This window comes from Gobius niger, assembly GCF_951799975.1.
Source record: "Gobius niger genome assembly, chromosome: 21".
Lineage (NCBI taxonomy): Eukaryota > Metazoa > Chordata > Actinopteri > Gobiiformes > Gobiidae > Gobius > Gobius niger.
Window position 1 is genome coordinate 16,545,143 of NC_136872.1, and position 13,745 is coordinate 16,558,887.

Here is a 13,745-nt window from a genome sequence, read left to right on the forward strand (position 1 = left end):
CCTACCGCCTCCGTCGCCTTTCACTTGAAGCACTTCCGCCTCTTCTCCCACGCCAGCGCCCAGCGGCGTAACCCAAGAACGCTGCCCATAGGGTGCAGTGAATGGCCCCCGATGAAATATTCAAGGTCAGGTCTCTGGTTATTGTCTTGGTAAAGTTGTTTCTGTGCCTTTGTGAAGGGCTCGGGTTGGTTTCTTGCTGGTAAGACGAAAAAAATCCAGTCTCTTTTAGTAGTATTGCATTGCCTATGATTTGCACACCCATTTCCCTGAATGGGGAGACTGTCATTTGTCCAAAGGGTGATAGGTGCAAGATAGAAGATACTGGCTTTATCCTGGGAGTTAAGTGCCTTGATAATAGTCAACCAAGCCTAATATACTTAACCATTGACTAGCTCGTTTTGCATCTTAAAAGAAGCCAAGTCGAGACAGGATACAGAGGTACCATTGTGTGTGGTTTTCACAATGCAAGGATGCCATTGTAACGTCCGTGTGAGTGTCTACAAGCGACTGAGAAGTGGCATAATGTGGCAACAGACAGCGAGAACGGCCATGATGAATGAAATGAACGCAACGCGATCCTACACCGGGGGCGAGCAACACACAGAGGCCATTCTTGCGCGGAACAATTGGCTGAGAGATCCCTGTTTTACTCCTATACCGCAGTTGCAAAAAGGCAGATTTGCTTCAAAGGTAAAGGGTAAAGTGCTTCTTTTTTTTTTTGTCGTCAAAGAGAACTTTTTTTTTTCCTTCCCAGCTTCGCCTTCCCTTTCACCATCGCAGAGGTGAGCCATCAGACCGCGCTGGACACTCGCCAGGGCTGATACCGTTTCACAGATTTTTGGGAAGTTCAATGCAGGTTCGCGAGTCCTCTCCTCTTTCCACTTCCTCCCTCGCTAAGACTTGGCGATGTCTCCCTGGTTTTATCCACTCCGGCCAACACTGGGCCTTTATGGCTGGACGCTGCAGTTAAACGGGCTATTAAATGTTTCTATTTTCAGGTCAGTGTGGTTCTTGCTTCGCAGTCTGGCTTTGCGTTCCCGTGGTTTTGGGACTTGAGGTTGTTTTGGTGACTGGCACAGGTGCACCAGCAGGTATCGTCTCTATGCGGTGGATTTGGGGATGCCTGATCACGACTGAACGCGCTGCTTGCTGCGATAGATGCGCCCGGTATTGATAGGTCTTCCGATAGCGTATCGATTGGGAGCGTAGCAAGACTTTCGTGTACTGGATTTCCGGCATGATGAGTTTCAAACACACGTCAGGCGGAGACCAGGCGCCGACGCTGATGTTCGAAGGCAGCTCGTACCCGACAATGTCAACCTTACCGTTCGGCTGCCACGGTCGCAAATCTTTGTTTTTGATCTGCGCCGCCGAGCGGAGTTGCGGGGCTTGCCCGGCGAAACAGGTCCTCATGAGCTTTTCCTGAGCATGCCGCAGAAGCTGCACCTCCCTCGCCACGCAGTCCAAGCCCAAGGCGGACAGCTGGCGCCACAGAGAGGCATTGAAGTAGTCAAAGAGGTGAGCGTCCACCGAATTCCACGCGCGGATCTTCGCCGAAAGCTCCGGATTCAAACTCTGCTTCGAGCTTTCCGTCCGCATGTTCAGCTTGAAATAGACGATGTCCTCCAGGTCCCAGTTGAGGAGGTGGCGCAGCAGGATGAGCGATTCGTCGAAGTACTCGGAGATCATCACCAGGGAGAAAGTCTTCGCCACCTGCGCTGTGAAGCTTTTGGCGTAGGCTATGTCCGTGGCGGGGCGGTCCTTGTCGCCACCCAGATCAAAAGTCAATGTGTTCCTCGCGTACATCGAGTCCTTCTCCTCTGCCCGGTAATAGCGCCAAGGGTTGTCTAAAAAGGCTTCTAGCGAGACGTTGGTCACACGCTTGAAACTCTGGCAGTACTGGCTGTAATAGACGAACAAAGACTCGAACATGGAACTGGGCTCCCTCATGATGGTGATGTAGGTCGTGTTGTTTGGCATCAGCCGCTGGAGCTCGGCCTTGTTGAATCTCATGTGATTGGTGACTACGTTCGGGGGGAGGGTGTGCGGGTGGACGAAGTGCGAGGTGAAAGTGCGCGGGTAGCAGAACTGGTGTCCGCAGGTGGACATGGGGAGCGCCACGGTGAGGTTGTGGCGCTCGGCGAAGCGAAACAGCAGGTTCTGCATGGTGGAGCTGGCCGTTTTGTGGGTCTTGAGGAAAACCACGTCGGTGTGCTTGACCCGCGGGCCCCGGGGGACGGAGGGGCAGCCGAAGTGGAAGGACTTTATGTTCCTGCAACACGAGAAAGGGAGGCTTATATATTTTGAGAAACAGCACAGAATCAGGGCTAAATCATATTGAAACTAGGTCTTATTTAGTTTATGTGTCTGATAATGGACAAGGCTCTCACCAGCTCCAGTGTCCTCCCTGGTGCAGCAGCAGACTGACAGTACTGATGATCACGAAGAACAGAAAGATCTTCTTCTGCCACATTTTCAGCAAATCTGTGCGAGAAAGAGGGGAAGAGAGAGACGGTTAGAAATAAACAAACACATACATATTGGTCGAGGTTTTGATGGAATTTCCCAATTTTCCCTTGACGTTATAAGTGTATAAAACAATGAACACATTTCATGACTCAAGTATTGAACTGTGGCTTCTGTTTTTAATCGATTGATTTTATCTGACTGCTTTTTATTGTGTTTGTATTGTATTGTTTTTGTTGTGTTTGGCAGTTAATGTATTTAGTGTTTAATGCCCAAATACTATATTTTTGACATAAACAAACAAAAAGCCTCTGTCCATATAACATTTCTAAAGATATGTAAACATTCCAATAAACAGACGGGGGATATGTTGTTATCCAGAAGCGAACTGGACCCAACAGGAGACTTTTGAGGGAAAACAATGTATATAATTTCAGCCATAACTCCAGCTGAATGTGTTTTAGACGAGAATTTTTGTATTTCTGACAAACGTATGCAGGAAAAACAATCGATTGAAGTCATTAAGTATATATTTATTGCCAGTTTGAATCCATTTAATGCTTTTGAATGACATTTAAGCCCTTCATTTTTGGCATGATTCATTAAATGACAAAATACACTGCTCACTGCTCCTTCTTCATGTAAAACAGTGACTTGTGGATAGGGCTGGGCACCGTAAAAAAAAAAAAATCCCGATAGCGGTACTTCAATGATACTTGGTTTTCGATACTGATACCTGAACAATACTTTTTCCATACCTATACAAAATGATTTGTCATATAGAACCATAAAACAGAATACATTATGTTAATTTATTCCTTTACCTACAAAATGGTGGAAAAAACACTTTCCACATTTTTCTTATCTTTTCCCCATTTTCAACCAATTTTCCCCATTTTTCCCCCCAAAATTTTCCAGAATTTATTCCCCCATTTTTTCACAATTTTTTCCCCAGTTTTATTTTTCATTTTCCCCCATTTTTTTTTTTATTCCCAGATTTTCCCCCTAATTTTTTATTTTTTTTACCCATTTTTTTTTCTCCCATTCTTTTATTAAATTCATTTTCTTCCCCCAATTTTGGCCCAAATTTTCCTAGTTTTTTCTCACTTGTCTTTCCCCATTTTTCCACTTTTTCCCCACATTTTTTCCCCTTTTTTTTTTACCAACAGTCTTAAAACTTAAATATAAAGATTTTATATTCCTTTTCAGCACCTGCTTTTGATACTTTTATTTCATACCAGTAGCACCTTTTTCTCTCGATAACAGACTAGCATCATTTAACGGTGCCCAGCTCTACATGTGGTCTCACTCAGTTTACGTTAGCGCACACGGGCCACAATTTTGTCTTGAATTAAAAACCAAGCGACGACACAGAAATGAATTTTAATAGGTTAGTTGTACACAGACGGATTCAGGCGTCCTGCCTTTGTAATGGCGCACAAGAGTTTAATCCCACTTCAATGGGCACATCCAATTACAGACTTCTCCATTTCAGAAAGTCTCGTTTAGCCACCGGACCCCGCGGCACTGACACCTGGGAGGACGTCCAAAGCTCTCTCCCCGTCGCATCAAATCTGCATCACAATGGTTTTTAATGTCCTCTTTGGTGATTACATTTGCCTAAGTTACTGTCCAGCGCCCGGGCCAGTGCCAGCAGCCCTCAGAGCGTCGGCTCGTATTACAGTGAACATGTGGTTCAAGGGAGGCCAGTGAAACAGTAGACCCGAGCTATGTCCACCTCATTCCAGCGCAGGGGAACAAGCAGCCGGTTTTACAGCGCAGGGAGAACATGTAATAGTGATTTTAGACTGGCTGATGATGAGATTGAGATTCAGTTCATGTCTTTGCCTTTTAAACATAGGTCCAGGGGCATGAACGTCTGAGAGAAGATGTAAACATGAACCACTGAGCTATAAACAAGAATCTTAGCACTTCGGAGAATGTTTGTAGAGGTCAAAAACTACATGGTGTGCGGGTTTTATAATAGGAGCCCATGCACACAGGACAAGTGTTGGATTCAAAGTGAAATTGCCATGTTAAACCAAGAATAAAACAAGTGAGATATGAGAAAAAATGTGCAAAAACTGAATCCTGCAATATCTTGATTAGTAAATTGATCGTAATATCTGGGGACTAAATCCAACAAATCACAGCGAAATCACGATACAGTCGTGTAATCCCCTGCCCAGACTTTTTTAAGGGACATTTACATTCAAACCATGATGGAAAATTGCTGTGACATTAATAATTCACATCTTGACTGTTGCTGATATTGAGAAAATGAACATGAACAGCTCTTGCAAAAGTAATATATCTATTTGAAATCCTAATGCACCCTCCACATAAAATGAACTGATATTTGATGCTGGTTTAAAGATGTGGAGCAATCATTTTGTTAATCTGGATTGTCTCCTATTGAAAAGGTTTGTCCTTGTTAGAAATAATAATAAAAAAAACTGCTGCAGCTCTAAGCCCCAAACAGCTGTGACCAGCTCTATGTGAACACACAGAGGACAGATGGACAGAAGCCACATAACAAGTGCTAATGCTCTCAAACTAATTCAATAGTTTGGCTCCAGCTGATCTCTTAATGTCACCACTAAATGGGCGGCCGCCCCCATGAACTTATGCATGGTCATTTCATTATTTAATTTGTTTATTTTTCTGTCCATAGATACATTTGGCAAACTTGAATTTATAATCCTGAGACCCATTTGCAAATGCAGATGCACCATTTATGTTTGCTGGTTGATAAACACAATAATCCACTACAGATTTAAACCCCCCACCTTAGCCGAGTGCATTCTCTCCAGTTCGGCCGGCCTTACCAAATCGAAAAGGTTACTTGACTGGAGCGCTATAGGCCAGTGTTCAACAAAACTGCTTAGTTCAGGTCAGTGTTCATTTTTAACATATTTGAATTTACTTCGAGTAACGAAAATGTCTTTTAATTTTAGTCTAAAATTGCATATAAATTTAGTCGACTAAATTTGAAGCAGTACTAAGCAGCTTATTACCTTAATAAATCCTTTCCGTGGCCCCTCTGGGGGTAATACAAGTGTCTTTCATCTCCCCCTGGTGTCTCTGGCCAGAAAACCACAATTGCAGCTTGTCTGCCACCGGACCGGAGCCACCAATACACACTAATAGAATCACGAAGAAGCAGCTAACAGGCAAATGGGCAAAGCTAACTGCGGGCTAGCGCCACTTAAACAGTATTTACAGCCAAGTTCAAGTGAAAAAAATGATTTCCATTGTGTAATTGGATGTACAATATCTCACGGACAATTAATGAGTAAAAAAATCGCAACTTGCTACGACACCTGCAGTTGCGCTTATGGCCTCTAGGGGCAAGAGTTACTTAGTACTGCTTTAAGACAAATTTAGTCAACTTTGCATTTATAATATTTATTATTTATGATCCTATTTAATCATGGTCCTCTGCTTTATGGAGTTTCTCCTCAAGAACAAAGCTCAGAGCTGCTCCCACTGATTGTGAATGATATGAGGATCTTTCAGTCAGTTTGGATGATTTTAGGCTACACTCATGGTTTCAGAAACATTCTTTGTAAGCACGGAGTCAGGTTAGTAAATGTGTGCGTCCACATGGGTCGACTCAGGTCTGTGAAAATGGCGCAATTCATCTTCCAGGCCTGTGTGAGGCGCTGTGACGCTAACACAGATAATAGAACAGGATGTAGAGCATGTGCAGTAAACTTTTGTGGAAATGAAACTGATTCAAGGATTTACGATCTACAGAAGAGATGAGGAGGCGAGTTTATTCTTCAGACGTAACGGGACTAAAGCAGAAAAACCTGTCAGTGACTTTTCCTGAAAAACACAGACTGTCTCGGCCGTGTTTTTCTACTTGTCACCTGTGGCTTGTGGACTTCAGTGGAGCAAAGAGGAGCGGAGTAAAACCATCATAGATCCATGAGTAAAAGTCATTATAAGGTCAGTAGATTATGGATAACAGACACCACTCTGGAGCTGTGATGTCACCGTTTTAGTAAAAGTTGCGGAGACGACGTAATAACGGCGCCACGTAAACGGCGTTTTGAGATCTTTCCACTCAGGGACCTCGTTTGGAAAATGTTCGTTTACAGACGCCCAAAACGCCGGGCTCATAAGGGTCTTAGTCTTTTCTTTTCATTTTTATCTAGCAACATTTTAGTCGCCGAAAGTATCTGGGCGTTTTAGTCATAGTTTGAGTCTCATAAACTACTCTTAATTTAGTTTTAGTCCAATTTTAATCAGCCAAATTATTACTTTGACTACATATTTTAATTAAAACACTGGTTCAGGTGGGGGTTAAGAGGTTAACATCAGCAATTATGTCTCTGCATGCAATCCTAGTAACCCAAGAAACTTCTATAGTCTTCTTTGTATTAAGTGAATTATGTATTATTGTTGCTCACAATAGCGGAAATGCTGAAATGAGTAGCATCTTACTTGCTCCATTCCATTTCACACATAAGGAGAATTAGCATTTCTCCCACAGTTTTGCATCAAGCACCATATAATGAAACTGGGTATTGCTACACCCTTTCTAAATATGTTTGTTTGCTTGGTGAAAGTAGCAGAGTTTGGCTTGAAGAAACCATGACAGCTGCGAGAGAGAAAGGCAGAGTATAACTTATTCATTGTATAAATTTGCTCAAGTTGAGGAGCAGGCTACAGGCAACAGCTGATCCAAAGTGGCCTACTATTTCTGGGGGAAAAAAGGGCATCACATATTTTCTTTATGGGGTTCAGAAAAGCACACTTTCAACAAGAAGTAATGGGAGGAAATGAGCGCCGTATGAATCGCTGAAAAACAACAGCTCACATTGAGGAGCTGAGCAACATGCTATTATTGCACCTGACATATTTCTGATGTATTTCTTCTGAAAGCCTCTGGACCGGAGTGTATTCACGCCGATTAGCGTCTCGTCTCTTGTCAATCAACCTGACTCCCCCTGGAACCGATGGGATCAGTTCCAGGAGGTGCTGCTCACTCTAAAACGTTTCACAGCGGGGCTAATATTACTGACAAAAGCCATTAGTGCAAAGTGGTAAGCTGCAATTTAGCATCTTGTAGACAACAACAAATACTTTAAAAGATCTTTCGGGGGCTCGCGAGATCAGAGATGTCGACGGTAGACGGAAAGCTGACCTGTTTGGCTTTTACTGGAAGTTTATGGTTGAAACAATGAGACTTTTACCTGTATGTTCTCTTTTCTTTGTCAGTCAAGTGCTGGCGTTGAGGGTATGACCAGATTTTTCTTGCTACATAATGAAGACACTTGGGAACATTGCAGCCAGAAAATGGTGTAATAACCGAATCCGTGTAAAGAGGTGAAACTGTTCATATATGTCTATTATTAGCACTGTTGCTGTCTGTCAATGTGGGAAAACTAGCTCAGTTTCTTTGGCTCAGTGGTTGGAATATTCATCTACAAATTCAGGCTCAGACCAGTGACTTGCGGCCTTGCGTTTGCGATTCGCTTTGCATTTTTTTTCTATTTGATACATTTAAATGCATAAACTGCTAAAATGGTGAGCGAAGGACATTGAGAGTACCTCTGGGGGACAGCCACGTGATAAATACAAGTCCGGACTCCATCCTCTAGACCAGATGTTCCCAAAGTGGGGGTTGGTACCTCTCAGGGGGTCGCGAGGCCTTGGGTTGGGGGTCCCCAGAGAATTTCAAAATGAAATATGATATTCTACTGTTTTAAGTATATTTTTGAGTGTAAAACGTCATATAATTTGTGAAATCCATTCAAATACTTAAACTATTAAAATACATCTTGATTTTAAAATGTTTTGACCTAAAGTAGCATAACACACAATAGCTTCATACAACGGGGGTCCCGAGTTTTTTACGTGCCACTTTTTGGGGTCCCTCCTCCGCTAACGGGCAAAGCTAACTGCGAGCTAGCGCCACTTAAACAGTATTTACAGCCAAGTTTGAGTGAAAAAAATATCTTTATTGTGTCATTGAGTTGTGGCACGATGTACAATGTCCCTCTCTCCCTTTGTCTTTTCTGTCAGTGTAGTATTTACTCTCACGGACAATTGACTCTGTGCATAACTTCCCGTGACTTCCTGTTTCAATCCAGCACGCCAAAATAAAAGCACACAGCTCGTCTCATTGATCAGTTCAGCAGGCACTTGCAACTTTACAAGAATATAATTAAATACACACATTTTAAATGTTTTGTCTGTTAATCGTTCGGCAGAAAGAAAGTTGAACTAATGAATAAGATGGTGCTTTTATTTTGGCGTGCTGGATGAAACAGGAAGTCGCTTCTTGGGCAGCGTTGTTTTGATTTGAAGTTATGCACAGAGTCAATTAATGAGTCAAACCGCAACATGCAGTGACGCTTATGGCCTGTAGGGGCATGCGTTACTTAGTTCTGCTTTAAAACATAATTCCATGTGTGTTCATTCATAACTGAACGCCTTAGTGAGAATCTACTATGTAAATGGACTTGAAAAAAAAACATCAAAAACTTTTAACTGGTTCTGTAAGTGAGGTGGGTGAAATGTCTTGCCCAAGGACACAACAATAGCCTGCACCTGTGGAACCTCGGATTCAAACCACCAACTTCCTGGTTAAAAGATAAGCTGAACTGTCACCCATCTTCTACTGTATATGGACTAAATGAAGAATACCTAGAATCAAACAGAAAGTTTCGTTGTCTTGGAAATAAACCCATATAAGACGAATTCTTTGTTAATATTATTTCACCTCATAAATCAGCCACATTAAATATTCAGTTTAGTCCTCCTCCATTTATTCTTTTATTCCTTTTCCTGCATTAGTGCAGACCTAGTGCCTCATGTGTCACCTATACGGGGCAGTGGCGACCTATTTCTCTCTTTTCTCCGAGCTTAAGGTAAATTTGCATGAGGAATTGGCAGTCTAAAGCCTGTTTTGAATTAAGCCATTCTCAAATTAATCCCTGAGGTGCTCGGCGATAGCGGGAGTGGGGAAAGTAGTGGAAATTGAGCCCCCCATTCTTAGCCGGAGTGGCCCGGGTCTGGCAGCCTGTGATAGCGAAATAACCATATCAAATAACACGCCTTGGTTATAAGCACAAGGGATTTAAGTGGCTTTTTCCACCCAACTCCTTTATCAGGCCTCACAGATAGACAGGCCCCCTTTAATTAAAATAGTCTGATTAAGTTTCTAACGATGTCATAACGGCTTTGATAGAAAGAGGGGGAATTGGATCTTCGACAATGGACGGCCGCGCGGCGGTGAAGGCGGCGAGATCTGGGCTTTGTGTTTTTGTATTGATTTAACGATTAAGTGTAGGGTTAATCCACACGGAGGAGTGAGTTTACAAAGGGACTTCAAAACAAGAGCGGATGAATGGGAAGTGTCATGTCAACATACAGAATCATTAGATGGATGGATAGATAGATAGATGGATGGATGGATGGATGGATGGATGGATGGATGGATGGATGGATGGATGGATGGATGGATGGATGGATGGATGGATGGATGGATGGATGGATGGATGGATGGATGGATGGATGGATGGATGGATGGATGGATAGATAGATAGATAGATGGATAGATAGATAGATAGATAGATAGATAGATAGATAGATAGATAGATAGATAGATAGATAGATAGATAGATAGATAGATAGATAGATAGATAGATAGATAGATAGATAGATAGATAGATAGATAGATAGATAGATAGATAGATAGATAGATAGATAGATAGATAGATAGATCGATCGATCGATCGATCGATCTATCTGGCTTTTGTCTGGCTTTTGTCATGAGAGATCGATCGATCGATCGATCTCTCATGATGATAATCAAATGAAATCGATTAATCGCCCAGCCCTAACCGATGGTAAAGAGTTCCTCCTGAGGGCGGGTCAGCAGTGCCCCCTGACCCACCCTCTTCACTCCTTCTCTCCTTCTTTTAATCGCTAAAGTTTCCCTTTCCTTTTACTTACTCTCATCGACTGCCATCAGACCAAAACTGTGACCAAACCCACAGGTCGCTCACGCTATTTTCGCAGAATCAATGATGCAAATGAGCCGTGCGCATTTACAGACTTGTTCATGACAAATGCAAAGCTCTAGAGACTCCTTTGCCTCGATTCTTGTGAAAATGTATGGGATGTACTATTCAAGCTTTTTAAGAACAAGAATGTAACAGCATATAAACTGTAGCCTACACCTAAATGTAGGATTCAAATATGGTTTGACCAAAACCGGCTGAAGCATTGGTTTTCGTGTTTATGAAGTGGCCACACCTATGTCTATGTAAAACTAATACGATCTGTTTATCATAATTAAGGTTAAAACAGACCTTTATACAAACCACACAGTAAGTATGAGCTAGTTAGGACTTGATGGGTGACTAGATTTTGAAGTTGTAGAGTCCCTTTGTCTTCATCTGGTTCCAAAGTGGCTTTAGCAACAACTTTTATACCATCTATCTGTGAACACATCAACATCATTGTTTCCAGTAAAATCAATATTTGACATCTGGCACCAATAGATGATGTTTTTGTGTATTAAAACTATCTTACATACCCTGTCTTTAGCTACTTCATTGTCAAGATATTATTATTAGACCAGGGCAGGCAATATGTTTGACTTGACTGTATCGTGTTTTGAAATCCCTCTGCAAACGTGCGTACTAAAACAGTGGAGCGTAATGCATTTGTTTTGCCTTTTAGCTAAAACCATGGCGTAACCGCAGTAATGACCGCGCTCTCTTTGTATTTAAAAAAAGAGCCTCGTCTCTTGTTTACTGTTTACATCGTGACTTTGCCTCTCTAATGAGCTTGACTTTGTTGAGGGCATTTAGGCCGCGGTCCAGTTAAAACTCCCCGAGGTCTATTTTAAACTTTCCTTTCTCTCCGTCTTGTTAAAAAAAAAAAACCTTTCCATCTTTCCAACCTGCTCCTCTGTGAAACTATCGGTATCTCAATATGTCAGCCGCTCGCAAATCAATAGGTGACAGTGGGAAAGCTGTCAGGTGGATTTGCAGGCCGAACACTTTTAAATCAAGTGAAATGGACAGAAATAGGACAAAGAGACGGGAGAAAGCCACGCACTGCGGCTAAATTCAGTCTGTATTTTAATAGTTGTTCCTCATTATAGGCTGGGTATTATACAAGCGAGACAAAATGTGCTTAAAGTTGGTTCCTGCAGCCTCCACTTCGGTGTCCAACGACCCCGACTTTGGGAACCACTGGTCTAATAGTGTGGATTGGCTGCCACGTTTCCATCAGGCGACTTCCAGGGTAGCTGTGACTGGCCATTAGCGAGTGTGGGGAGAGTGAGGCGATAATGGTCTGTTGTGTATGACCTATGACTCAGATGAAGCCTGTTCCTCTTTACATTTATAAAACTACTCGGGCTGTCAAAGTTAAAGCTTTAACTTTAACTTTAGCTCACCTCACCGAACTGCTCACCCCACGCACCCTCAACCAGGACCCGCTCCCCTCCTGTGGACTTAACACCCACCTTTTTACACAGCTAATACTTGTTTTTAGTTCTGTCTTTTAAAGCAGTACTAAGTAACATGTCTACCTTGATAAATCAGTGAATAAAAAGTGTTAATGGGATGATTGGAGGGGTCTTTCATCTCCCAATGGTGTCTCTGGCCAGAAAACCATGCTTGCAACTTGTCTGCTACCGGACCGGAGCCACCAATACACACTAATAGAATCACGAGGAAGAAGCTAAAAGGCTAACGGGCAAAGCTACCTGCGGGCTAGCGTCCCTTTAAACAGTATTTACAGCAAAGTTTAAGTGAAAAAAAATATTTCCATTGTATAATTGGATGCACAGTAACCCTCTCTCCCTTCGCCTTTTCTATCAGCGTAGTATTTACTCTCCAAGACAATTAATAAGTTAAAAAATCGCAGCTTGCTACGACGCCCGCAGTTGCGCTTATGGCCTCTAGGGGTAAGAGTTACTTAGTACTGCTTTAATATATGTTGTGTCATATTAAGAGATGCACTGATCCAGCCCTTTTGCTACCGATACCGATACTGGGGTTTGAGTATGTGCCGATATCCCATATTTAACGATACCAAGAGACTTTCTTAAAAGTGTTTTTCTCTGAGTGAAAATGGCATTTTGCTCGGCGATCAAAAAATTGTGGAGGTTAAAACTAACTCAGTGATTGAATTCTCCATGTTCTTAGCTTTACAATGATATACAGCATGCCCGTATTCACTGAGATTTAGGTGGTAAAAGGTGTGTTTTTAAGGCGTTGAGAGCCAAAACTGGTATCGGTTCAGTATCAGATATTTGTAGCCGATACCCGATATCGTATTTTTTTCCAGTATCGGCTCCGATATCTGATGCCAGTATCGGATCAGTGCATCCCTAGTTATATTGTATATTGTATTGCTTTTAATTCTGTTGTCCACTCATAGCACTCTGAGATTTGGTGTCAAATGTTAAGTGCACTACAGATAAAATGCATTATTATCAAACTCACGGTTAATCAACAAATCATTAGAGCATTAATTATGAATTAATCACATCATATGTTTTGAACAAACACACTCCTGTATCTGATCATTATCGGAAAGACAAAGCACTGGCATTATCCTCTCCAACCTTTCTCCTATGTAACAAAAGTGAGAAAATATTGACAAACCAGTCTTTTTATTTCTTCAGTCAATTTCAGAACATTTATCTTTTATTCATCATGTCTTTAGCTTTAAGGCGCTAACTTGAATTTCCAAACCCACATCTAACTATTACTAACTGCAGACTAACGTGTTCACTCTGAGGAAGCAATGCTAATTCTGGGATTTAAAGTGCGCACAGGGGTCGACAGCAGCTGCCTTGGAGTCCTTTGTATTTACCTTGAACTTCGCCCTCAGTGACATACCACAGCCCCTGAACGTGAATGTGTCAGTCAGTAGGAGCTTTACGGGCTGGGATTAAAGCACGTCTCGCACGGTACATGTGTCTAATCCTGCAAATATTCCTCGCGGTACAGTAGCGTGTGTGTCGGCAGCTGCTAACGCGGGCGGCAAATGTTAATTTAGCTCGACAAACAATGACTCTTTGAGCGCGTCGAAGCGAGACAGGTGCAGGAGTCCAGCGCTCAACGGCCAACGGGGACATTTAGGGAGCGAAAAACACTGCAACTTTAAGCTCAGAAACTCCTAATATGTAGAGACCCAGACCTGTTCACCACAACTGCCTCTAAAATCCTGCACTGTCACTGAAAAAGGTGTTACTTTGGGTCTGAAGTGTCGTCATGCACGAGCTTAATATAGAAGGT

At 42.5% G+C, this 13,745-nt stretch overlaps 1 protein-coding gene across 1 annotated transcript in view; it reads right to left on the bottom strand.

The window, feature by feature from the left end:
• Positions 1 to 783: 783 nt before the first annotated feature.
• The window catches only part of gal3st3 (galactose-3-O-sulfotransferase 3), a 40,117-nt gene continuing 27,155 nt past the window's right edge, over positions 784 to 13,745 (bottom strand). The window contains exons 3-4 of the mRNA XM_079580399.1: positions 2,391 to 2,484; positions 784 to 2,272 (exon numbers count right to left, since the gene is read on the bottom strand). Coding sequence (XP_079436525.1) covers positions 1,000 to 2,272; positions 2,391 to 2,473 — 1,356 coding nt within the window. The 5' untranslated portion in view covers positions 2,474 to 2,484 and the 3' untranslated portion in view covers positions 784 to 999. The remainder of the gene's footprint in view (positions 2,273 to 2,390; positions 2,485 to 13,745) is intronic.